This window comes from Alternaria atra, assembly GCF_907166805.1.
Source record: "Alternaria atra isolate CS162 genome assembly, contig: 21, whole genome shotgun sequence".
NCBI classification, from domain to species: domain Eukaryota; kingdom Fungi; phylum Ascomycota; class Dothideomycetes; order Pleosporales; family Pleosporaceae; genus Alternaria; species Alternaria atra.
Genome location: NW_025091319.1, coordinates 5,273,790 through 5,299,171, shown reverse-complemented (window position 1 = coordinate 5,299,171; position 25,382 = coordinate 5,273,790). Strand labels below are relative to the sequence as shown.

At 51.1% G+C, this 25,382-nt stretch overlaps 5 protein-coding genes across 5 annotated transcripts; 2 read left to right on the top strand and 3 right to left on the bottom strand.

The window, feature by feature from the left end:
* Positions 1-7,368: 7,368 nt before the first annotated feature.
* ALTATR162_LOCUS2194 (uncharacterized protein) lies at positions 7,369-13,530 on the bottom strand (the record flags this gene model as incomplete). Its single annotated transcript, XM_043309796.1, has 3 exons — positions 7,369-8,885; positions 11,930-12,778; positions 12,831-13,530. 3 exons carry the CDS (start codon positions 13,528-13,530, stop codon positions 7,369-7,371), a joined length of 3,066 nt encoding a protein of 1,021 aa, XP_043165731.1.
* Positions 13,531-14,637: 1,107 nt separating this feature from the next.
* Positions 14,638-15,387, top strand: ALTATR162_LOCUS2193 (uncharacterized protein; the record flags this gene model as incomplete). Its single annotated transcript, XM_043309795.1, has 1 exon — positions 14,638-15,387. The coding sequence occupies one exon, from the start codon at positions 14,638-14,640 to the stop codon at positions 15,385-15,387; it is 750 nt and encodes a 249-aa protein (XP_043165730.1).
* Positions 15,388-17,022: 1,635 nt separating this feature from the next.
* ALTATR162_LOCUS2192 (uncharacterized protein) lies at positions 17,023-18,815 on the bottom strand (the record flags this gene model as incomplete). Its single annotated transcript, XM_043309794.1, has 7 exons — positions 17,023-17,642; positions 17,713-17,948; positions 18,013-18,065; positions 18,112-18,212; positions 18,259-18,354; positions 18,402-18,581; positions 18,632-18,815. The coding sequence occupies 7 exons, from the start codon at positions 18,813-18,815 to the stop codon at positions 17,023-17,025; spliced, it is 1,470 nt and encodes a 489-aa protein (XP_043165729.1).
* A 2,575-nt stretch (positions 18,816-21,390) lies between these two features.
* Positions 21,391-22,278, top strand: ALTATR162_LOCUS2191 (uncharacterized protein; the record flags this gene model as incomplete). Its single annotated transcript, XM_043309793.1, has 1 exon — positions 21,391-22,278. One exon carries the CDS (start codon positions 21,391-21,393, stop codon positions 22,276-22,278), a length of 888 nt encoding a protein of 295 aa, XP_043165728.1.
* Positions 22,279-22,729: 451 nt separating this feature from the next.
* Positions 22,730-24,343, bottom strand: ALTATR162_LOCUS2190 (uncharacterized protein; the record flags this gene model as incomplete). Its single annotated transcript, XM_043309792.1, has 6 exons — positions 22,730-22,755; positions 22,812-22,981; positions 23,044-23,482; positions 23,539-24,010; positions 24,070-24,166; positions 24,216-24,343. 6 exons carry the CDS (start codon positions 24,341-24,343, stop codon positions 22,730-22,732), a joined length of 1,332 nt encoding a protein of 443 aa, XP_043165727.1.
* Between the last annotated feature and the right edge of the window lie 1,039 nt (positions 24,344-25,382).

Genomic DNA, 25,382 nt, shown 5'->3' with positions numbered 1-25,382 from the left:
AGCAAGATAAGCTGAGCGAATATGCGAAAATTTCGTGTGTAGACTCACGCGACATCCCGTCTACATTTCGTTGGACAGGCAAAGACACTGTTGGAAACGAAATACGTCTCCTGGTTAAAGTTGCCCTCGCTTGTCATTGTAAGCGCAGCTCCATTCAGCAGACTGCATCGTCTGGGGTTGCTGACAGCATTCTGCATATGACTCTGTCCCAGCCACAGACCTCAGCATGCTCGAATGTGAAACTAGCTCTGGCCGATATTGCTTTCTAAGAGTGGCTCTCCATGTGTCTGGGTGATAGCTACCATGCATTGACCTCACTGGTATTCGCATCGTCTTTTGTCTATCCTAGCTAAGTATTCTCTTCCTTACCTGGGTGGTCTCGGTTACGCATGAACACCCATGCTTCAGGCACCGTGAACATTAATCACCCGATTGTTCACTCATCCAGACTCATCCAAACTCATCCAAACTCATCTGCGAATTTAGAAGTCGTTTGAGTTCAGACATCATCGTATACATTATTGGCAAGGCATACACCTTCTTGGTCTGGGAGATTTGGTGTTGGGTGACCCACACAAAGCGTCGTCAGGCAAGGGGGCTGAGGTCGTTGCTTTCGTACATTCTTGCGAATGCCGTATCCATCAGGCTCGTTGCGCCTATACGGCGCCTACGCTGACAAGGCCTGCCATGTCTTGGCGGGACGTGGCTGATCTACGCAGATACATTTCACGTGTAATGAATGTCAGCGCATGCAGTCTGAACGCGGAATGATGCGACACATTATTCACAATTACTTTAGGCGGTTCTTCGCTGGCTTCATCATTGCGGCAATGCAAACTGCTGACATACGCCTCAGCATATCGGCTGTCCTCCCGGAGCTCATAGCTCATTAGCGGTAACGGCATCTATCTCCTGTCTACTTGAGTACTGAGCGGGCTCGGCGAGTTATCTCGCATTCCTGGATGGCTTACCAACTGACCAGTGCGGAGTTGGTAAGAGCGATCATGTAAGCCCATAAACTCGTAAATTCGGCGGTTCTCGAACATCTCAGGGTCCTTGACGATCAACCCCGCTGTCGTTAGGCCTTTCGTTTCAAGGGAGTTCCCAAGCTTCTTGAAGCTGTAGAAAACGCCACCCACGAGGGATGGTGTGTTGATTCTTGCTTTTTTTTCTTCAGAATGGGAAGTAGTCGCTTTCAAAGTTCAGCAGGTTCGTGGCTTCTCTTGAGACGAGTAACAGCGGTCTTCCTTGTCACGCTGGGCGAGGAATGTTCGCCCTGCCCAACCATCGCTGAGTAAGGTTTAATCGCTGTTATGGGAATCGCGATGCAAATCTCTCCGACTCCCTACAAGCCTTGCTGCGTTATCATGGTAGTGTCAGGAGTTTGCCTGCGCTTACATGGGCCATGCATGAATGCAACTGCCCCCCCGTGAAACCATCAGCACTCTGCCCAAGATAATTGGCAAGATCGACAGCCCTTCTTGCTTACATAAATTGATGAATACGCTGTATACAGCTTGGTCACAACAGGGGTGTCGCGTTAGAGACCTCGTCGAGCCGTTGTCATTCTCAAGCCCGCGTCCCTTGACTCCCGTCAGGCGGCATTACTCGAAAACAAGCCCGATAGTAGTACCTGCACTGCTAACAAACAAGGCATTGCCAATCGCAAGACAAGAAGTACGCCGCTGATCTATGCATGTTCCATATAGACAGAGTCGATGTTGAGATTGTTCACCGCACGTTTCGAAATGTTAAGTCGATCAGGCGATCGTGCCATAAGGAGCCAAGAGGCCGATGCGTATTCGCTCTGCTCGTACGGGACGAGCGTACATGTCGAGCTATTAGCCATTAGCTATTAGCCATTAGCCACAGGCGCCACAAAGCGCCCTGAGGCAACGCTGGACACGGATCGCAGACATGCCGGCTGCCGAGCTGCCAATGGAGTCGCGACGAAATAGCGTTCTCACGTACGCACAACGATCTGTTTCTGTCGTGCAATTACTGGGCACTGGGAGTTAGTGGTAACCTTCTTCTTTACTAATTCATGGAGTTAGATTACTGGGCATGCTTCCGCGTCGGAGAACCAAGACTTCCGCCCAGGTGTCGTTTAGGTCAGTCCTGAACTCCGCCTCATGATCTCCACAAATCGTTTCCCAAACTGCCAAAACTCATGATCACGGGAACCCTCCTGGCCCCAGCGACGTATAGGGGCCTCATTTCAATTCAAGATTCCAGTGTAGAATACATGCTCGCTCTATCGCCCAAGGTGGCGGCGCATCCTGGAAATTTCGAATTCCAAGCCCCAAGGCGACGTGTACACTGTAATGAAAAGTACTCCGGCGCCAAGGCTTGATTGGCGGCGTTTGTCTTCCGCCAGGGACGAATATACTCGGCACCTGTTTTCATGCTCGGCAATGGACCGTCCATCCTCCGGCTCTGAAAATCCGAAGCCGAGACAAACGGCTGCTATGAACGCAACGTCCGAGCCTGGCCTAGAAGACTCTTCATGACTTGGGCTCTAACTTGTTTGTCTTCATTCTTGCGGTCCAACGCGGGATTATGTCAATAGACCAGAAAGCGTAAACTCGCTCAGATGGCTGGCTCGCTGTGGGTTTTCGATGCCAGCGATAAGCCGATTCTTGCGAAAAGTGTGGCTGGCAAAAATCTGCCAATCTTCTTGTTTAGACCAGCCAAGGTCGAGTTGAGCCTCATAGACGGGAATAGCAATGAGGCGAATCACCAAAGCGTTCCCACTCGGGCCCCACTACACAATTTAAGGCTGAAAGCGTCAACACTTAGCCTTGCGGTATATCCACCCACGTCACAGCGCGTTCCAAGTGCGAAACAACCACGTTGTTGAGGCCTCGAGCAAGGGACGTTTACTAAGAACAGTGCGTTGTGGATCTAAGGAGAGCCTGAGGAGGAAGGTCGACGCGAAAGCCGTACACCACCAACGACGAAGCTGAAGCACTATTGACAAAACCTTCTGCCGCAAGTCGGGCTCTGGAAGAACCAACTATCTTCAGATAGTGCTCAGACCTTCTGCATGGCACAGCGCATCTCATCACAGTTGACGGCATCAACATACCGACATTTGTAGCATGCATCATCCATGGGACAGCATCACAAATAACCGCAGTAATCACGTTTCGGCAATATCCGCAATGCAACCGCGAAGGACCTGGTGATCATGATCGACCCGTTTACAGCATATCCACAACTGGATGGGGAACCCCAGCTCCAAGCGCCAGCTCACTGGTTTCGCCGAGAGCGAACAGTATCCCCACTTGGACCATGATAGCGATGGTCGAGACTCGTTGCATGAGTGCGCGTCCTTGTGTCAGCCATCTGGGATCAGTTTTGAGCATCAATTATGACGTTGCTGTGCAACACCTTCACCTAGGCTGCCGCCCTTCTTCTCTTATCAATCAAACTAGCACAAAAGTTCTTCTCGACGAGGTCATCGGCAGACCTGCCATGGTAGGTAAAAAACCAGTCACGATCTTGGAGACCGGCGGGTCCAAGAATGGAGCGTTCCTTCCATGCCAAAATTTGCCATCGTACGAACGTTGTTCGATATAACTTGCTTTCGGCTTTTTCGCACACAAGCATTCGGCCCTTTCGACGCTTTGATTTTTAGACCACGATGACCGTCCGAGATCGACGTTCGGGGCGGGACAATTGGCGCCCATACGTCCGTACTATTTGCTTCGAAATACCTCTGATTGCCCGCCTTTCAGCATGGATCCTGCACTCACGCATCGACCTCAACTTATCTGGAGTCAGTATTATGCTGAAAAAGCCACTAGTACCAATGCATGGTGTCGTTGGTGCTATTACACACCTACAGTTGCCAAAACCTGCACTCCAGCCTGCCTGGTCAGAAAGAGATATTAGTTGGAAGGAGGTGGGGGGAAGATGCTTCATGTGCAACACGTGCATCTTCAAACCAGGAAGGGATATGAGCCCACTATTTTGCTGCTCGTTGCAAGATGACCGATGCGTACTGTAACCTATCAAATCCTTCCCTGGTTCTAGCAGATTCTCGGTATATGCAATATCTCACATTCGTCTTCGAGCGCATCGTAGACAGTAAGGCGACAAATCACTTGCACCGTATCGCCATGAACAACCCAGAAACGACCGTACAGAACAGTGACTTTACGACGGCTCTACATTCGGCTGATCGGCGTCCGTGTGGCACCCCAGCCCTAATGTCCAACGTGTGCGCGAAGGAAGCGACCAAGAACGGGTGAACAACCTCGCTTCCGGGAGTAGTACACAGCTTTCGAATGTGTCGCATCGCATTTGTTCATTACAATATGCTCAACACGAACGGCAAGCGGCAATTGGAAGTTCTGCACAAGCAGGATTTTCAGTAACGTCATCGTGTGTTGAAGACAGGCCGAAAACGGGGTCGGCTACGAACGCACTTGGTGTTTTAGGCAATGACGGCAAGGCTGTGTTACCCTATCTGTACCCATGCTCGTTCTTGTTCAGTGTTCTTGCGAAGCGAAGGAAGAGGTGCCCCGCCACAGCGGTCCAAACTTTGGATCGGATTCCTTGGCCACAGCGAATCAACGGTTAGTAATGTGGTAAGACGACTATCGCAGAACATCGACGTGTAGATGCGGCTACGTCTAGACGTTTGAACTCGTGGAACACAGCCTGTTGACGCTTTCCACCAGGAGAAATATGGACAACGTGTTAATCTGTCGATCATCGATGAGGTCTGATACCTTTCGGCTTTACACCGCTAATTTCGGGACGTCATATTGTCAATCTCTGCACATGGCTTCGCAAGACACTCGGCCTCTAGCCACTACGACATACCACGTGCTCAACCATTACATCTTCACAACGATCGATCACCCCTTGTTTAGTTCGCAGGTACTAGGACCGTTTTTCAAATATCACGCAGCATTACCATGTTTACGTGACCAATGGCAGATCTCTGCCTAAACGAACGTTTCTCGGCGACATGCTCCGGCGACGGGATAGTAACAATAATTCATACAACTCAGAGTCAGAACAACGTCACTGAAAAATTCCTTGAGTTCACCGATACGGAAACTGATCCCAGCCACTCAGCTTACATTGACCATTATGGTCTCAGGTGTGGAGAAAGATACATGATCTCCAGACTAAGATTCCACCTAAGCAGTAGAGCTCCACTTCACGTCCGGAACCTGGGTTTGACATGATGCAGTCAGAACTTTGATCTGCGACATACTGGAGTAACATGCAAGTCAGATAAGACGGCGAGGATGACCGCTGCTCGCAACATACTTGCGTCATTTTTGTAACTCGGTATGACAAGCAAAGTGATGAGATGAAATGGCAGCCATGAACGACGCTCACCTTTGTGGGTATCGCATACTTTGGAGATACATGACAGGCGTGTTCGAAACGACAATCTCCGCAAGGCATACGCATAAAGCAATGCAAGAAGTATGTAGAGACAACGTTGATCAACTGTACTTTGAATTACTTTCCTTCAACCATTATAGACATCTGTAAATTTCACTGTCACAGTCACAAAAAAAATTCATCCGCTTAGCCATGTCAGAGCAAACCCCACAATCTAAATCAATAGCTTATGATAGAAGCTTATCTATGCCCTCCTCTTCATTCCCTCTTGTTAGAGATAAAGAAAGGGCTTGAAACCCCGCGCAGGTCAGCTTACATACGCCCTCTCCCCACTCTTACACTTCCCACAAGAAACACCGTGAACCAATCAGCCGTAAACACCTCACGATAAGCGAGACCGAGACCGATGAAAGCTTGGGTCCAGGCCCCCTATTTCTTTTCTCCCTAAACTTCCCCGCTGGTGCACAGGGTGACAAGTCCTAATCCGCAGCTTTATCTTTTTGAGACATGACACAGTTGCGTGGAATTCATGACATGGCTAGAGTTGCAAAACAGGAGTATTGTGGCTGCTGAGTAGTAGGTGGGGTAGGTAGGTAGGTTGGAAGATTGTAAGTTGTTAGCTTAGGCACCCAACTTTTTCTTGGTCAGGCCAAGCGGTGTGTATCGTGTCTGGGTTGAGTTGATATGGTAGGAGATGGGGGCGGGGGGCATATCCATGTCATGTGAATTTCCAATCAATTATCTCTACCTAGCCTAGCGCCTAAAAACGACAGTAAAATGGATTCGCAACGTCTTAACAGTTTAGCGCGTAGATGTGGGTTGCAGAGAAATACCCGTTGGGGTACAAGACAACTAGGTAGACAAGCATAAATTTCTTCGTACGAAAAGCGGACCGTGACAGATATATTGATGACCGAGTTTTCCCGAAACAATTCTTCTGCCCGTGAGTCAGAACCTGAGCAAGTAAAACAGTCAATTAGTACACTGAAACAAATCCATTGTGCTTACTAAGAAATAAAGAGAGGAGGGAATGCGAGATAATCCGGGGTAATGTGGATACTGGATACGCGCTGTACGCCAAAACGACTGCATTTTGGGCGAACATGTTGTTGACTAAACGTGGTGGATCTTGTCCGAGAATCTAGACCTACGGGGGCGGAGCGACGTCGGGAGCCATCGGATCAAGTAAGCCCTAATGTACGGCCGTAGTTGTGTTTCGGAAGGAGAGAGAGAGAGAGACGGAGACACAGTACTCCCTTTGCATACAGATGATCCGAGTTCTACTCTAGAGGCATACATTGTGTTCTATTCTGGAAGCGCTTTACTTGAGAATCCAGCGGATACCTTCAGGGCACCTGTTGGCCTGCGGTACAAAGAAACCCCGACCTTGTTTGTAGTGCCAAGCGGTAGGCAAATGAGAATAGCATCACCGAAGACGAATACGGAAGCCAAATAGACAGCGAAGAATGTGAGTCTAAAATTACCAATATTGAAGGCGAAATGCAGACCACGTTGCTTTCGCTCTGCTTACCGCCGTGTCCGAAACCAAACCGACCCAATCCAAGGGGTATTTCGCAACGCTATGCTTCCCGCTTCCCTAGAGAAAAAACCACACAATTAAACTCTATCCAGAGTATCCCAGTATACAAACATAAAGCCAATAACCAAGACCGAAGTAATGCCCATTGTCCACATAAGGATATGGCGACAGCTGCATACGTACAAAGGCAGAAGACGCGAACCTAGCAAGGTGATTTCGGGGCATGTGCGACGGTAAAGAGGAGGTGGATCGTTTGCTTCAAGATCGAGAGCGCCGTCCTGCTGTTCGATATCGCCATGCGCATCCGCATTCTCAACTCCTGCAACCACGAGTGGAGCTGGAGCGCCAGGACCAGTAGGCGGAGCAACATCGAACGTATGATATGAATGCACAATTGGAGTCAGACCCTGTGGCGACACCTTCGTGTGCGGTTGGCGTGGAGCTCTTGGTAAAAACCACTAAGTCTTGCCCTTCTCGTACTCCAAGTCGGCCTCCTGAAGTTCGGCTTCCAACTGTGCGCGTGCATCCGGCGCTGGCGAGCTGGATGCACCTCGTGAACTTGGTGGTCGTGATGCTAGTAGCGGGAGCTGGAGGCTTTCGGCGGCTTCGCTGTTGTGTATCGACTTCTGGCGCTTGAGGGCGGGTTGCTCGCTGTCAGAAGTAGAAGTAGCCGCTGCGCTGACGAGACCGAGTCGATTCGCTTCGTCAGGATGCTGAGTGATCCATCGTTCGCACCACTGCTCGCGTAGAACATTGTAGATGAACTGGAATTGAACCTTGGATTGAACCATACCAGCTCGCTGATCCCTGAGGTTCTCCACAACCTTTAATATGGGGTCTTCGTTATCTGGTACATCGTCCAATGCGCCCTCTTCAAGCTCCTGCATGAGCCAATCGAGCGCAATAAAGGTTCCACTGCGACCAATACCTGCGCTGCAGTGGACAATGCGGGGGTTGATCGAGTTGTCGGTGTTCTTGGATCGCGATATGTCCACTAGCTTCAGCATACCAGCGCGATCATCGCCTTCTGGCACAGAGAAATCCGGCCAGCCAGCGAAGAGCAGATGCCAGATCTTCCTCGACTCGCTACCGTCATCTGTTGTCATGTCGATTTCCCGTACTTGCGTCCTGGCCTCATCATCTATTGTGTACGACGCCAAGTGGAGGTTGTGTATGAAGCCGTCTTGAAACTCGTCGTGCTCGTTGATGCGCATATCCGGATTCGACAGCGATTGCGGGTAGTAAGGGTAGCATTTCTCTCGGTTCGCCTCGTGGGTCTGGGTCAGCATTACAATGACTGCGGGCGACTGGTTCTCCTTCCATATCATGCGCCAGATATGCGACCAGCTGTCGGCTTTGGGTCCTTGGGTTGCAATGTACTTGAGTTCCGTCCCGGATTTGGTCGTCTGGAGTATTATTGGCGAGGCATTGATGTAGTCGAAATGGCCCTCTGGCACCTCAAGGTGCACTCTGTTGGACTGGTATGGGTCGACGTTGATGTAGCGATTGCGGATGGCATAGTCTTCCCCAAAACACCTTGCCCACTTGGCAGCCTCTTCAGACGCATTCGCCTGGGCGCTATCCCTCAAGCGCTCCATCTGCGCCATCTCCAAACCATTCCATTTAGTCTGAATGTCCTTGGCCGATGTTAAGAAAGCGGGATATGGGATCGCATCTTGGGCGTGTGCATCGCCTGTAGTAGGGGTACTTGTAATGGATGAGGGGATGATGAGACTATTCGTGCTTGCAGAGGGAGTGTTGGCGGCGGGAGTGTTGAGAGACGAGGTGGTAATTGATCGCGTGCTGTCCTTGCTACGGGAGCGCTTGGACGACGAGGGGGAGATGGGGACGCCGGCCTGAGCCATGGCTGGGTCGGTCCTGATGAGGACGCCCTTGAGCTTCGCCTTGCGCCGGAGGGCGCGGAGTTTATGCAGCTTGAAGAAGTTGCTGTCGGATCCGGGGAGGGATTCGGGACCTGGCAGTGGAGGAACAAGAAAGTTTGACGACGGAATGGTGACGGGAGGCGGTTAGGTGCAGGTCGTGGCGTGCCCAAGAAAGGAACGATAGGCTAGATAGTGGAGTGCCGCCAGATGTTATGCCTCCACTGACACGTGTGCGACTAGTCGTGGGGGTCCGGGGCCTTGCCAGATTGATGTTTAGCGATGGAGCGAGGCGTATAGCAATACGCTGGGTGACGGTGGACGATTGTGCAGCAGCCGGCAGGAGTGTTGATGATTTGACTTTGGGCGCGCCTCGACGTCGTTGTATACAGTAAAGCCGATTGTACAACTGTGCAGCCAACCGCTTCAAGTGCCCAAGAACCAGGTCGAGCAACAGATGGTCTAGATGAGGGGCTACTATGGTATACGCGAGTCTCGTAGTGGAGCAGCTGGCGCGGGTCGCAGGTAGGTCGGGGCGCTGTCGAGTAGGCGGCTCGTGCAACAGAACAAGGCGAACGTCTGGCTCAGCGACAAGTAGAGAAATGCAACTGCGGGAGAGAAAAAGAAGATATCTCGAGCGCGAGGAGCTGTGTGATGACGGAAGAAATAATTGTTGGAGCGAGGATCCACTCCAAACGCCAGGCGCGGTCGCGTCACAACTGCTGGCAGGCCCAGTCCCTGTTTGTTTGGTTGTTTCCGCCCTGCGTTCCGAGGCTTCTCCATCAATCGTCCATCACCCACACGCACCCTCGCCACCACCCCTCCACCAGCGCAACGTCTGCACACACACACCTGCTATCTCGCCGTAGCAGCTGCTAACACCTGTGAATGACTTATTGAACACGTTATGGGTGCACCTTGGTTCGCTCTCTTCGAGGTATGTGCCGTGCCCAAACGAAACAGACATGCCAAACTGACAGCTCGGTACAGGCTTGGGCTGTCGCAAAGGCACGTCGATAATCCTTCCATATACACCCACCGCCCTGGTCACTGACTCTTCCAAGCTCATCCGATCCCCGGGATTCAATCGCGCTGTGCAAAAAGCCTATCGAAAGATCAACAGGCTGCCGGACTTTGAACAGAAGAATGGCGGAGGCAGTATGTCTTTTCACCATATGATCAAAACTTCGAGTCCTGACACATTCTAGGAACGGGCCCGTCGTCGCTCGACCACTTCAAAGACGAAGTGAAGAACCAGTTTCGCGAGCTCACTTGGCAAAAGCGTCCTCCCAAGTGAAGATGCCTTCGATTCACGTCGTCCGCCCCACTCCTCTCAACCCATACATACGAAACGCATGACGGTTACATTGCATTCCTCACGGCACGTGACAGCTGTCACGGCATGATCTCCTACTACCACGGTCAAACATCCTGCGACAAACACAGCCTACGAAACACGCAAATGACGACGTGGATTCAGAACAAGGAGGTAGTAGGGAGCAAGACATACGTCTGCTGGACACGCGGCTTCACACAATATGTGTGTATACTGCTGATGATCTTGTGCTTTCGCCACACTACATGTGCACGGGTTGTAGTGGAATTGTCTTGTTCTAGCCCGAGAAAAGCCACTACGAGTCTCTGGGAGATATGGGCTACAGGAGAGATACTTTCCATATGATGGCTGAGGCATCGAGTATGCGAATGCTACTATCACGTATCGGCACAGTCTTGGGTACATCATGCTATCTGTTACTGTTACGCTTTCTGAATGGGACGAAATCAATCAAAACTTCCAACACACTCTCCCTACATTGTTGTGTATCCTCGCTCGATTCAAGTCACTGCAAAGCGCCTATTGAGCACCCTATACAGTGGTTGAGAAGTCTCTGAGCAGATCAAGGGGGCTGGTGTTTTGCCAGAGGCTTAGCTGGGCTAGCTGGTTGGGTGACAGCTATGATGACAAGCATGAGACGACGTCTATAATATTTACTCATATCTTGTTTTGTTCTTGCAACAATGGGCATCTCGGCCATGTACTTCTCATTGCCTTCGGTCCGACCTCCTAGAATACAGCGCCTCCTATGATGAACACCCTCTCCTCTTCTCGTCGTACCCATTGAATAACCTTATTCGCACTCTGCGCCAGCGCTGCCCTCGACGTGTTCGCTGGCGCGACAGCATATAGTTCAAACAGTGGTGTACTCCACGCTAACGCTATGCATGTTGTGTTTGTCTCATGATGCACCTTGAGCGTCGACGGTTTGCTGTGCAAGTTACTATGGAGCTTGTTATAGAGGTCGATCAATCTATACAGAAGAATATTAGTAAGCCATATGGATAACAGGAAACAACAACAGCGAATCATACAAAGCGTGAGCATGCTTGGGGAGGATAGTGCGTGATCACAAGGGCAATGGTCCACTTACCGTCTCTTTTCCAAATCGCCTTCAAAATATGGTTTGTAACTCGGCATGGTAAACTGTACGTTGCCCCTCGACTTGTACAAAAAGTGCCTCAGCGGACTCCCGGGCACGATATCCGTGCAAGTGGGACGCCCCTGCTGGACCGCTGTGCGTATAGCTTCAATGGATCCATTGCGCTGCAAGTTCTGCGGAAGTACCCGTTAGCCCTAAATCCGACCGACTAGTGCAACTTTCTGTGCACTTCTCTTCTCATAAATGACCCTGGTCGAATGTGAACCAGACAAGCGGTACGGCCGAAAGGCCGAGGGGATGTGATAATCGGGGCCAAGGCATGGGTATACGGAACCCGAGGCGGAGGTACGATAAGGAGCATCGGAGTTGCTGACGTCCGAAGCCGAAGAGCAAAGTTGGCCCGTTAAGCCTTGTACGGATGTACGATTTACGCGTACCGGCAATAAACCCAGGAAGAACCCATGGGAGAACACCGAAAATGGGGAGGGATTTTTGCTTCCGAGTCCGTACGAGCCCACATGGTTCAATGCAATAATCTCAAGACACGGGATAATGTCCTGGGGGGTGGCGGTACAGAGGCCACTTGACCAACGATCCACGCGTCCTGACAAATTATCCCGGTATCATGGGCATTAAGGAGACTTTGTAAAGGAGTGTAAGGAAAGTGGGTAAGCCTACCTCGACTAAATCATCCCTCATACGTCTAAGCTCGAAGAAGCTTTCCTTCTCCGCACTAATTAGGAGGACCGCGACTTCATCATCCGCGCCGTCGCTCGTGCGAGGGCGCTCTTGCATCTGTTCTGTAGGGTGTTCTAGATTGAGGAAGCTGACGTACATGTACAAGTAGCCGGTGTTGTTGAAACCTGGTAAACATAGTGGGATCCAGTTTTCTCCACCTCCAGCCTTGACGCTACCAGCTTCGAAGAGCATGTTGAAGATCAGGTGGAGATCGCCAGGATGTAGACTGTGTTTCTTGGGCCGGACGACGGACACGAGCTTCCCAGATGCTACCAAGAGACCATAGAGCAGATTCTCTGAGCGGGTCTTCAAGAGGGTGTTGTTGATTGTGGCGCGGTGGGATTTGCGAAGCTTAAGACACTCGAGAGCGGAGAGCAACGTCGACGGCGAGCCTCTTGTGAAGCCATCTGCAAGCGCCGATAACAGTGTCTCTGTGCCCTGCAGTGGCCTGCGAAGATCGTAGTTGGCGCGCGCAGCAAACATGCGCTCCATACTAGGAAGGGTAAGTGTGGATAAGATCTGCATGTAGAGTGCTTCCAGCTGCGACCGAAGCTGAGAGTCGCTCTCTGGCAAACGCGTGATAGCGACCAGGTTGAGCGGACCCTTGGACATGACGACGAAGCGTACATGTCCCGCTGTGAAACCTCTCAATGTGTCGTTTGTGGACTGGTAAAAGGATATGATGGTCTGCACAACACCAATGTAGTTTGTGATGAGTTGGTCGTCACCGTGCCGGCTGTATATAGGCTTTCCGGCACTCGAGAGGATGAGAAAATGCTTCAGCTTTGCGCGCCACTGTTGCATTACCGCTTCTATTGACTACATCAGCAAGAGCTACCTCTAGGTACATGCCGTGCGTCTGACCTTCGTTTGATCCATCCACAGCCATGTCGTCGACCTCGTCAAACTCGCAATGGAAAGCCCTTTCAAAGTATGGATCCGGTGGGAACATGCTTTGCGCTTCTGCATCAACGAATCTGTGGCCTAATGTCCTAAGCAGCGACTTCTCTTGCTCTGACTTCTCTGCCTGGCCCATGACTTCGCCCAGTATGCTCTCCTGGTATCCTGCTGCCTCTATTGTTGGCGCATAACTGCGTATGCTCGCACTATCGTCGGCATCGCTGAGATTATGAGATGCTAGGTTTGCGCCTAGGACGTCGCGCGACTTGGGCCCGGAGGATGTTGGCGACTCATCCTTCGCTTCTGTAGCAAACGCCTGTGTCCTCGCTACAGACAGCTGTGTAGTAGCTTTGGAGAGGAGCTGCGGTCTGCCGGGCGCCGTAGAATGCGATGTCGAGGGTCGCGAGAGTAAACCGAGTGCGGGTCGTGGTGGCAGCGGCGGTGGAGTTTCTTCTTTCGATACCAATGAGCTTACAGACGTGCTGTGCGAGAAGCTCCGTATTATACTGAGGGTCGGGTTGGCAAAGTCCTGCTGGTCAATCGGCTCCTCCCTGGTCGACGTGACCGAAGCATTGCTATTGCTGCTCTTCTGCGTCGGTGTGGTGGGCGAGCTGGGCCCCTCAGAGATCGGCGTCTGGGGCTCAGCGTTCCCAGTCTCGGCCATCAAGACAGCGGTCGAGGGTCATCCAGACAACGGGTCGGTGTTTGTTATGACATGGCGCGTCAACAGAAGCGTGCATGTCGCGAAGCTGTGTGATCGTGACGTTTACCCAGGTAATCCATCACGCATGGGCCAATGACGTTGCTGCACTACCTAACTATCATCGATACCGAATGATCGACTCGAGGCTTGTCTGACTACCATCTTGCTTCTAGAGCGACATGTGCATGACATGCACGGGAGTACATCGTCCCTAGCATATGCACACCTCACACATGTGCTTGTTGTTCACCGGACCCCACAAATAGCTCCTATATGCACGTCTCACCCACCATGCCCCTTCCTGAGCTCTGATGTACTTCACCGACAACATCACTACCACCATTGCTGACCCATCTTCCGCTTGGCCTTGAATCCTTCTTGCCACTGTCTTCTCGTTCCTCGCTACACGCATTCCAGCGCTGACGCATTTTCGCCTCGTCTCGTACTCAGCTGTGTCGACGTAGTTTTACTATTCTTAGCAAAACTAGGCGCACTGCGCTTCCTCATCCGGCACCTCATAGGACTACCATAAAGTGTGCTTGGCACTGCATTCGTAGTGAGAGTAGCGGTATGCATCATGACCTATTAACAGCCTCGTGTTTGGGCGATTTGACGAAAAAGTAAGGAAGTGAGCCGAATTCTATCAACGCGTGCCTTGCGTACATTCCTTTGAGTTGGGCCGCAACATTGTGTTGCAGCGACGGAGGTTTAAGTTCAGTCAACAATGTCGGATTTCATCTCCACACATATCTTCTCCACGCTTCTTGTCTAGCCGATGCTATGTACCGAAGTCCAAACCAACCAATGCCACATCTGTCAACACCACACGACATAACGACGATCAACTACACATTGGAGTGGCCCCATCTCGAGAATCCCAGCAACACTACCTTTGTCGGACCAACACAGATAGACATCTGTCGCTGTCCCAGACCCGATCTTCCACCACAAGACGATAGGGAACCAGGCCACATATATACTCGGAACAAATGCGCGGGCCCCGACGTCATCTTCAAAACTGGAGAAGGAGAGCTATGGGTGCTGCAAGCCCCTCATGGGCCAATCAACATGTTACGACCTGCAACAAAAGAGGAGAAGGAACGACGGAATGAGATCCATGACGATGCAGAGCCGACAGCGTATGAAGGTCGGAATTTCCTCTTCTTAACAGGCCCTTGCCCACGGGGACGGTATCAGGCATATGCTACCCATAAGTGGCTGGAAAGCATCAGTGTATCAGCTCGCCAACATGTCTCGCGTCTGTCCCTTCTAGTCCAACCCTATGAGGAAGATGCTTTCGACGCTGCAACCAGAAGAGCATACTCGGAGCTAAGCAAATACATTTTACAGTATTTACCAGGGTTCAAAACGCTGTGTCTCAATATCTGGGATGATGAGATGAGACTTTACAGTGCGGCGCGCGAGTTCAGTATCCTTTTGCACAGAGATGGTATCAAGCTTATCGTCCGATGCAACTGGTGGGGTGGAGAGTCCAGAGAATACAACAATGCTGGAGCATTCTTAGAAGCCATGACTACAGTAACACGAACAAGACGCAGGCAGACGTTCAGTGAGGAAATGCAGGATGATGACACTGGAGAGGACAACCTGAATGAACAAGACGAGGCTCATGAGGCTTTACACAAAAAGCTCGGCATGACAGGAGATGACAGAAAGAGAAATGATGAGGTTCAGGAAGCGTTGAATTCCTTTTCAGTCGTCAAATCCGATACCGAAGATGGGCATGAATCTGAAGATGATTGGACCGACGCGGCGATGAGTCCTATGGAGACTGAGAAAGACTGGCAGATACTATAACAAATGTATCTGGTATCATACAAGGCTGTATACTAATACTAGACGGTGAACACATCCTCGCTGAACACCATCATCACTCCCAATCACCGAATGAAGCCTTTCCGTTACCATTGGTATGCTTTTGCATCTCTGCACTTGCATCTTAGTCCACATTCGTCTTTGAATCCGCACACTCATGATGATCCACCTCTATACTCTTGACAACCTCTTCGGGCTCAGGAGGCTCGTGGTAGTGCCGTGAATTGATATGACCAGGAGTCCAGCCAAGATTTCCCACACCATCGACTCTCATTTCCGCAAATCTAAGAGAGAGATCGCCGAAGAAAACAATATCAACGCACTGGTACTGGCATGGTCTGCTCATTCTCTCGAGACAGTACCTACAATATTTGGATCATCAGCCTTTGTTTAACATGTGGGTCGCGCATCAGGGTTGCATACTCGGGACTGTATGCCCACATGTCTATAAGAAGACGGCGCATCGCATGGCTCTCGGTCATTCTGTACATGAAAATAACGTCCTCCTCCAAAGGAATGACTTTGAAGAAGCCTCGAGGATTGCCCTCATGTGTTTCCTGGGCCGTCGATGGGTAGCGTGGAAGGTGGGTGGACTTTGGGTAGTAGAGTCTATATATTGATGTACCAAGTCAGTCTACGCGTGGAATGCATCTCGTACAAGAGTATCGCTTACAAGGACTGCTTCACAATAGTATTAATGATCTTATTCTTTGACCTTGTGTCTCGCAGTTGTTCAGAAAGTTTGAAGAGCTTGAAAAGCTTCCGGTAGATAGCACTGATAGGCGGTGGTTCTGGATAACCCGGCTGTCGAGCGATCGCCTCTCCAGGGCTCCAGTTGCCTAGTTTTCCGGTCCAATCAGTCCACGTATTCAGCAGGGTGTAGAGATATATGCCTCACTAATGAGCCGTTCGCCAATGTCGATCGTCTCCGTACCTATAGCTATGGCCCAAAAGGAGAATGAATCGGTGTCGTTGTTTTCCAGCTCAATTGTTGTCTGGGTGATGCCGGAAATGCGTACTTCCTGGCGCTGGGCCAAAATATCATGAAACAAGCGGTTTCGGGAGCAGAGCATGGCCCTGTGGAATGCGTATGTATTTCGTATGCCTCTGCCTTTGTCCCTTACAACTACGCGTACAAAACCGTCAGAGCAACTAGATACATGTCAGCTTCGACGACTCAACTCGTACTGGGTACGCATGACTTACTTATTGCCAAAATTGACACATCGCTAATATTCATCTTTGTTAAGGTATGCTTGCTGTCGGCTGGGAGCTCCCTGACGGTGGATGTTTCGATGCGAGTCCCAACAGCTAGAATCTCCAACAACAGCATAGCAGCCGCTGGTACGAGCATGGTCACTCCCATTGTGGGTTACCTTCTGTAGCAGGCATGGAGAAGGCCGAGAAGTAGCCTCCGTCGCAATACTCTGGCAATAGCGACACAGAAACACCAAATATCATACACGCTACAAACATTGTGGGATAAGGATATGGCTGTGAAACTTGGGATATATGTTTATGAATGGCAAACAATGTTTATGTCAGCCTGCTATTTAGGTCCGCTTATTTGCTACGTACCGGGATACCTAACTCTACTAGGCTCCCTACACCCTTAACTCAGGATGTGAGCCTAAACATCGGATGGTCATCACCCAAGTTATCAGCATCCACTTCTTGCAGCCTTCCATCCCTCTCACCCCTCTCCCTCTTCGCATTCTCCCATTTGACCAAGAAGAAGAGCGCCGTGCAAGCGGCACCACAAATCCACAGCATACCCAAACTAACTCCATATCCCGTCCGGTAGGTTGGCATTTCACTCTGCAGAAAGACATTGCTCGCCACGATACCTCCCAGGTTTCCGAACCCGACTTGCATCGCGGAACTGACGGAACGCTTGTAGTGTCCAGACACAAGATTTGACATCCAAACGAGCACGATAGGCTGAGTAATGTAACCACCAGGTACGATGAGGAAGAGGGCAAAGTACTTTACGCCAGCTGAGAGATTTTCTTGCGCGAGGAGCATAATGTAACCGATCGATGCAACGACAAGACCGAAGATGCAGAACCAGTAGCGATGGCGGAGGCGGTCGGTTAACCATGCTGTTATGACTGCAGTGATGGTTGCTACAACAAAGATGGGTATGGATCGTACTTGGGCCGCGGCGGAAGTGTAACCGAGTTCTTTGACGATGGTTGGGGTGAAGAACGACCCTGCGTATCCCGTGTTGACAATACCTAACACGCGGAAGCGTATAGTCAGCAAATGCCTGTGATCATGAGTGGAAAGGGAAGCAAAGTTTCTTACCGAAGTATGCAGCGGTCCCTAGATAAATTTTAGGGTCAGAGAAGATCCTCTTCGCCGCCTTCTTGTCCAATCTATTCATCACAGCATCACCGGTATCGGCGCTGAGTCGTGCTATGAGAAGGGCTCGCTCTTCGTCGTTGAGAAACTTCGCCTCCTCGGGCCAGTCCGTGACCCAGAACTTCGTAATGACACCAGCCGCAACAGTTACGATGCCTTCGATAATGAAGATCCATCGCCTGAAGCATTGATGTGCATAGTCAGTGATTGTCTCACATGCAGTTGGTAGATCGGCGTTCTTACCACCCTCCGTAGCCTGCGATGCCGTCCATCTTAGCAATAGCGAATGCGAGGAGCTGAGAGGTGTAAGTAAGAGTCATTAGTTGACGTGAGTATACTTACGCCGCCAAATGCACCAGCGATGATGCTCGCAGTAAAGAATAGTGTGAGGCGCCACTGGAGTTCATAACGCTTATAGTACATCGAGATGAGGTATACGCAACCTGTTCAAAATTAGTCTAGATAACTCATATCTTCATTGCCACATACCGGGAAACAATCCAGCTTCAAAGAAGCCTAGGAGGATGCGCATGGCTACCAGGCCCTCGAAGTTGTTCACGAGCCCCATCCCGACGGTTGAGACACCTGGTGTTCATCAGCATGGCAAACGTATGATGATATCCGAAACTCACCCCAGAGTACCATGATCAAGCTGAGCCATGTTGAAGGCTTGAGTTTCTTCAAGATTAGGTTTGACGGCACCTCGAAGAGGATGTAGGGAACGAAGAATATGAACAAGGCGATATTATAGCGATAAGCCAGCGGACCTGTCATGTCGAGGTCTTCGACCAGCCCCTGTATCCTCGCATTGCCTAAACCACCTTAGCGTAGTGAACATACTACTAGAATAGAACCAATGTACCAATGTTGACACGGTCCAGAAACGCTAAGAGGAATAGAAGAAACAGAGGTGGAAGAACGCGAAGGTCGCACTTGCGAAGTAGCTTCTTCTCGGCGATTGGGTCGATATTGTTTCCATGTGTATCATTAACGACTTCGATCTTATCCTCTGGCAAACTCGATGGTTTCATCGCCGGATACGCCATGGTCGTTTTCGTAGCGAACGCGGCGCTTGCTAGGCGTCTGAGCTGCAGAATATATAGTACAATTGTTCGTGTGACAGCCGCTCTGTAGCTGCATATGGTTCCTCTTACATCAGTAAGGGTGGATGAGGCTTGATGGTTGTGACCAATCAGATGAGGTCGCCGTTGGCCGAGCTGCACACCCGGTGAACGGCCACGTTTCCGCGTTTGCGGGGAAATCCTGGAAGCAGGCGTAATTCATGGAATAGTGCCGCACGTTTTCCGCTGGTAGCCAAAGGAAAAGTAACGATCCACAAGAGTGGTGACTAGCTTTGCATGACTTGAGAGGTTGGTAGGTTGAGCGACAAAGCAAATAGTCATGACGCAGTTCCGGCCACACTCACAATAGGCGCGATATGTGTATACCACTTTTTGGATCCTGTACGATGCACTGCTCTTTCCCGACATTTGGAAAGCATTGAGTCATGCATTTCGTCAGCCTGAGCCAGATGTCGTACCAAACCCGTCACAGAGAGTAGCCAATTTTACCAAAGCTTCAACGACCACTCCTAAATAAAGTGATGCTGACCACATGCCTACATTTATCTCTATAACAATTTATCTGGTCTGAACTTGAAACGATGAGATTGAGAAGGTGTGATCGACGACTATAGTAATGAAGGATGCACGATCAAGGGCAGCGTTAGGTAGCTGGGACGAACGACAAACAGAAATGGATATGAGAACTACAAACGTAGGTATTCCTCAAGATCCCGATAATATGTTTGGACACATGTCCTATTCACCGATATTACCTACAAACGAGACGTATGTCTGCTAATTACGATCTCTCTGGTGTGCGTAGGAGTAATGTCGGGAAGCGATGCGACGGCCGTGCAAAGTCGAACAAGGCCAGTTCGTAATCTCTCCTTTTGAGAGACCCGTGATGGCTTTTCCGGTACTGCTGGAAAGGGTTGAACATATCTTGAATGTGGTGATGGTGATGGTGCATAAGCCCCTGGCCATGCCTTTGCACATCTCCCCGCAAACCGCGCTAAGGCACTAGCGCGAGGTCCTACTCGCTTACACACACCACAGAGCAAATTCGAGTTCCCAGTTCCGACATCAGCTCTTCGACAATACCACACAGCCAAATCGACACCCACAACCGTCGCCATGGCCAGTACGTCTACAATAGCTCACGATTAACACCGCTAGGATACTAACGAAAGTGCGCAGAATCCAAGAACTCGTCCCAGCACAACCAGTCCAAGAAGAACCACCGAAACGGGTACGCATCACCCTCCTCCATCGCACGCGCCGTCAATCCGCGGATAGTTCATCTGCAACGCGAACGATTGTGGATGCATAGTTGAGAACAGAAGCTGATACAATGGCAATGCAGTATCAAGAAGCCTAAGACCCACCGTTACCCCTCGCTCAAGGGAACCGACCCCAAGTTCAGGAGGAACCACAGGCATGCTCTTCACGGCACCATGCGCGCTCTGGTGCGTACCGACGACCCCATACCACACGGGAACACGACCCGCTAACAACCATATAGAAGGAGGTCAAGGAGGGCAAGCGCGACTCGGCATAAAGGACGATACGATTACGAGCGAGCGACGATGGCGGTTTTCGATTCCTTTATGAGACATCTGGTCGGCGTCAATGGCATTCGGACTTTATGTGACAGCTTCGAACTCAAGGGATTGGAGCACGCGGCTTCACGCCTACCGCAGGCATGAAATGTGGCAATGAAATAAGTCGAAAAGTCAGGTCGGTTCCACCAGCGCGCGACTGTCCAAGTGATGTGTTAGGCCGTTTGACCGTTCGCAACGTCTTGAGGTAAGTGAGAGAAATCAACGAGGTGCAAACCTCAACCCAGCCATTAGTGTGTACAGCAACAGAGCTCTTCCATGCTCGACCTGCTGAAGGAAAATCTATCGTGGCAAGAACAATCATCCCCATCATTACCAAACACACGACCTTTTACCCCGTAAGGTACGTGTGCATGAAGATGGGGTTACATACCCACTGTTGAATCAGAGCCTCGGAACTCTCAGTGCATCTCTTAGAGAGGTAGTGCAGTCAGTACCTTGGAAGATAGTATACATTTAGCTCTATCACAATGAATAACATCTTCCTTTCTAGATTGTGCATAGCCCTTTGCTCAGATGATGACCATTCTCCAACGTACCAATCGACGAACTGGCGGGGTTAGTCTCGGAACCTCAACATCTCTGTCAATACTGCCTCTAGCCATCACATCGACTCCTGGAGTTGGTGCGAGAGCGTTGACGACTGCCAAACATCGACAAACGTTCTCGACGCTCTTGGACATTTCGCCGCGGAAGCAAGCCGGCCGAGACGTTCCGGTTCCTGACGTTACTGCACAGCCCTGCCGCAACCCGATCCTATCAGCTAGCAGCCCTACACCCCGGATTCAGCCGTCATACTTCCCATCTTGTATTACAAACAGTTGCGTCGCTAATCTTTCCTTCTCCACCATCTAGTCCTCTCCGACCTTGCCTTCAACTCTCGAAACGCCAACCCACTCGCTCCCGTCGAACGTCATTCTCCTTCCAACCTCCCCACCATGGCTACACAAGCGCACTGCGCATACTGCTTCGAAACCCTCGTCGCAAGCCTCGAGAAGCGCCCTGCCCTCACTCTCGCCCAAGTCGAACACCTCTGGGCGAAGTACAACTCTGAGCCCACAACGACATCTGAGCTCGAAGACGAGACCGAAGCAGAACAAGCAGATCAAGCCGCACTTGCGTCCGCACCAGCAGATGGCTCTTATAAACCCGCCGCTATATCGCGTATCCTCGCCTCCCCATCCTCGTCAGCAAGTTCCTCAAGCCTACAAAGTGCGAGTTCGACGCCCAGCGGCTTGAACAGCGAGACACCAAGCAGTCTCACAAGCCAGAGCAGCAGTTCTACAAACTTGGTTGATGGAGATGACGAAGACGAGGAGCATCCATTGTTTATAACATGGAACACGGTTTCACGTTCCGGCGACAAGCGACTACGAGGTTGCATCGGGACATTTGAAGCGCAACCCCTCACCAAGGGCCTTTCCGACTACGCGCTGACTGCCGCCTTTGACGATACGCGCTTCTCGCCCATTACCGCACGCGAACTACCTACCCTCGAATGCGCCGTTACCCTCCTTACAGACTTTGAGCCTGTTGATGATGCTATGGATTGGGAAATTGGCACGCATGGTTTGCGGATTAGTTTCCACGACAAGGGCAGACGCTATGGGAGTACGTATCTGCCTGATGTGGCGAGCGAGCAAGGGTGGACCAAGGAAGAGGCGCTGGTCAGTTTGATGAGGAAGGCAGGGTGGAGTGGTAAGAAGGCGGATTGGAGCAAGGTTGCGTTGAGAGTGGTGAGGTATCAAGGGAAGAAGGTGGGGTTGGGGTGGGGTGAGTGGAGGAGTTGGAGAGACTGGGTTGATGAGGAGATGGCTGATGTTTAGAGCGTGGGCAGGTGAGGCACCCTTTTTTCTTTCCGGGCTGCTTTGGACTCTCCTTGAGAAGTATAGAAGGTGATGGATGGAGGGATGAATCATGATTTACAATGACCATATAGCGACGGCGCTGTAGAGGAGATACACATCGACAAACTTTATAGACAAGAAAGTTCGATACCCCATGATAATGAATAACGAGCCCTTTTACCCCAGAATCATCCTCTTCCGATGGCTGCGAGGGAAATGATTGTAACGCCATCGTATCGCGTTACCAAGTCTATACAAAAGAAGTTGTTATACTCGATCATGAACAATCCATTTTTGCTCCCAACCACGTCTTCCTTGTCCAAGGATGGGATGTGCCATGGTATCATTCATTCGGGCGAAAGTCCCCATAAACAAGGCCCCGAGTCACAGCCCCCATCTTGCAAGAATTTCCTTTGCGCAACTGATACGTTTACATGACGTACAACAAGTCGGTATCTGTTTTAATTAGCTCACTCTTCGTGTTACTAGTGGGGTATGGGAAAGGCACTGACTCAATGGATGACTGCAACTCAATTGAGGCTTCTGGTCATACTTTCCCTGTAGCTCATCACGGATGCTGTTGAGCAGTTGTACGTAGCTCTGGTTCGGGTTCTTGCGCAGCGAAGAAATGAAAGCCCAAGACATGGCTCCCGTAGCTTCTCCACCAATACTCGCGTCGGCCCTGTAGTTCAATAATCAGTATTGCCCATGTCAAATCTAAGATTCGGTTGGGGAGAGACTCACGAAGTCTGCGTATCCTTGGATCCACTCCACATGATTACGTCGGCGGGACTAGTCTTTGTTCTCAGGTTCTTCTTGTACACTTCGTCGCCACTGACCGCCTTCTTAAACAGACTTGTAGCACCGCCAATCATGCTGCCAATATCACCGCGCGCATAGCTCGCCACAATGCCCAGCAGACCCTGGCCAGCTTCTTTGGCCAAGTTGGGCTCCTTGAGCACACCTTGAGTGGAGTAAAGGTAAGGCAGATCGAGGGCGGAGCCGGAATGACAGGAATCGAAGATGGCGGTGAGTCGCACACCGGGCTGGAGGGGCTGGACCATGATACGGTGCATCTCGTCGTCGACAATGTGGCCGGCGGTGCGGAAATCAACTGGGTAGATGACCTCGTCGTAACCGTCATCTTCATCCCCGTCGAGATCTTTGGTTTGGCCGCCGTGTCCTGCAGTGAGTTAGTATGCTATGTTGACTTGATCGTATAAGGAGAGGAAAGCGCACCTGAGTAGTGGAAGAATAAAGAGTCGTTTGGCCTTGCGTCCTTGACAAGCCAGTGCATGGCTCGTAGAATGTTCGCTTTGGTCGGCTGGCTCATGGGGTTCTGCTGGTCGTCGGTCAGAGTGACCATGTCCTCCCTCTTGTAGCCAAAGAACTCGTTCAGGTACGTGCTCATGTTCTTCACGTCGTTGATGCAGCCACGAAGTTGCCCTCGTTGGCCGAAGTAGTTGATACCGATAAGCAGCGCTTTCCGTCGACCATTACACGCCGAGTATTGAAACGAGTAACCGTTGGGTGCGCCGTGACCAAAGTTTTGGGCGCCGGCGGGTGGTGGTGGGGGTGCGTTATGGTTTCCATGTGTCCATTGGTTGCTGTTGGCTGTGGGCATCATGCCTGGACGGGGAGGTTGTTGCGGAGGCGGTGGCCCATAGTTGCCGTATTGCTGCTGCTGTTGCTGCTGTGGTGGTGGTGGTCCCTGTGCAAGTCAGCCTGTAGTCCGGCAACAGTTTGCTTGTCGGCATGTCAAATTCATACCTGACTGTATCCATATTGTTGTGGCGGCGGAGTGGGTTGGCCGTAGTTGTTGTTGTAGGGTTGTTGTGGGCTCTGGTATCCATATTGCTGTGGAGGACTGGTATGCGTCAGCACCTGTCAAGCATTACTCGTCATTCTCTACTCACGGAGCACCGTAGTTTTGCTGTGTAGGTGGGTATCCTTGCGGAGGCGGGCCACCATAGCCATTTTGGGGCGGTGGAGGAGCGCCGTAGCCACCGCCGCCGTGGTATTGCTGTCCGGGATAGTAGGACATGTCTGGCTACAAGGTGCGATTGAGGTTGAAGTTGCTTCGAGAGTCGGCGCGTTCTGGCGGAGAAGCCGAATAGCCGTGAAAGATGGTTGATCAAATACCCGTTTGGGAGCGCGCTCTTGACCGGTTCAAGTAGGACTCGTGACGCCGATGTCGAGGTGAGAAAATAAGAAGAAGTGGTAGGGTGCACGAAGAAAGCTGTAGTCGGTCCCGTAATAAGGTGCGGCTGACGGTGCGTCGTTAACGTCGAGAGATGCGGTAGTAGCGCGGGGTTTGGCTGGCAAGGATGGCTAAGGCTGAGCTCTGACAAAGCTACTGATGATGCATCTAAGCTTCCAAACTCGTGGGCCACTTTCAAACCTCACAGTCCAGATGTCTGATGGTACAAGACCAAACCACAGGAATAGGCAAGACGAGTGACGATCTTTGGGAGAAATAGGAAATCCAGACCATTCAGGGGTGTGCACGATAGGAACAAGTCGCTACCGAGATGAGAGTAAAAAGGAAAGGTCTGGGAAGGGAGTCTGGCTGGTGGGTCAAAGGCGTATGGCGTATGGCTTGTGCCCATGTTTTCCTCGTGGTCAACGATGCGACTTGCATGCCGCTATGCACCGTCCTTTCGGCATTAAATCCGTAGTTTGAGCTACCAAGCAACAACAACCTAGACACCTGTGTGCCAATCCGACCTTTACTACACTGATTGAGTAAACCACTCCTCTCCAAGTCATGCTGTCCAACTAATCTCCACAACGACCTACGTGTCTCATACATATGCAAGACAACTACCCAGTGCCGCGTCTCCCGTCGCATCTCCCCTCTCATTCGTCAAACAGCCCATCATGCCCAATCCGTCCCTGTTCGTCCCTGTTCGTCCCGTCAAAGCCTCTTTTTGCGGTTTGTGACATGGGGTCGTGTGGGATGCCACGATGCCAGCGAGGTACAATGCTAGTTAGTTCGTCCGGCCTTGTACGCGAGACGGCAACACCGACGATCCCTGGGACCGGGGTCCAACTAGGTGCAGATCTGTTTCCTTGGAGCTGGG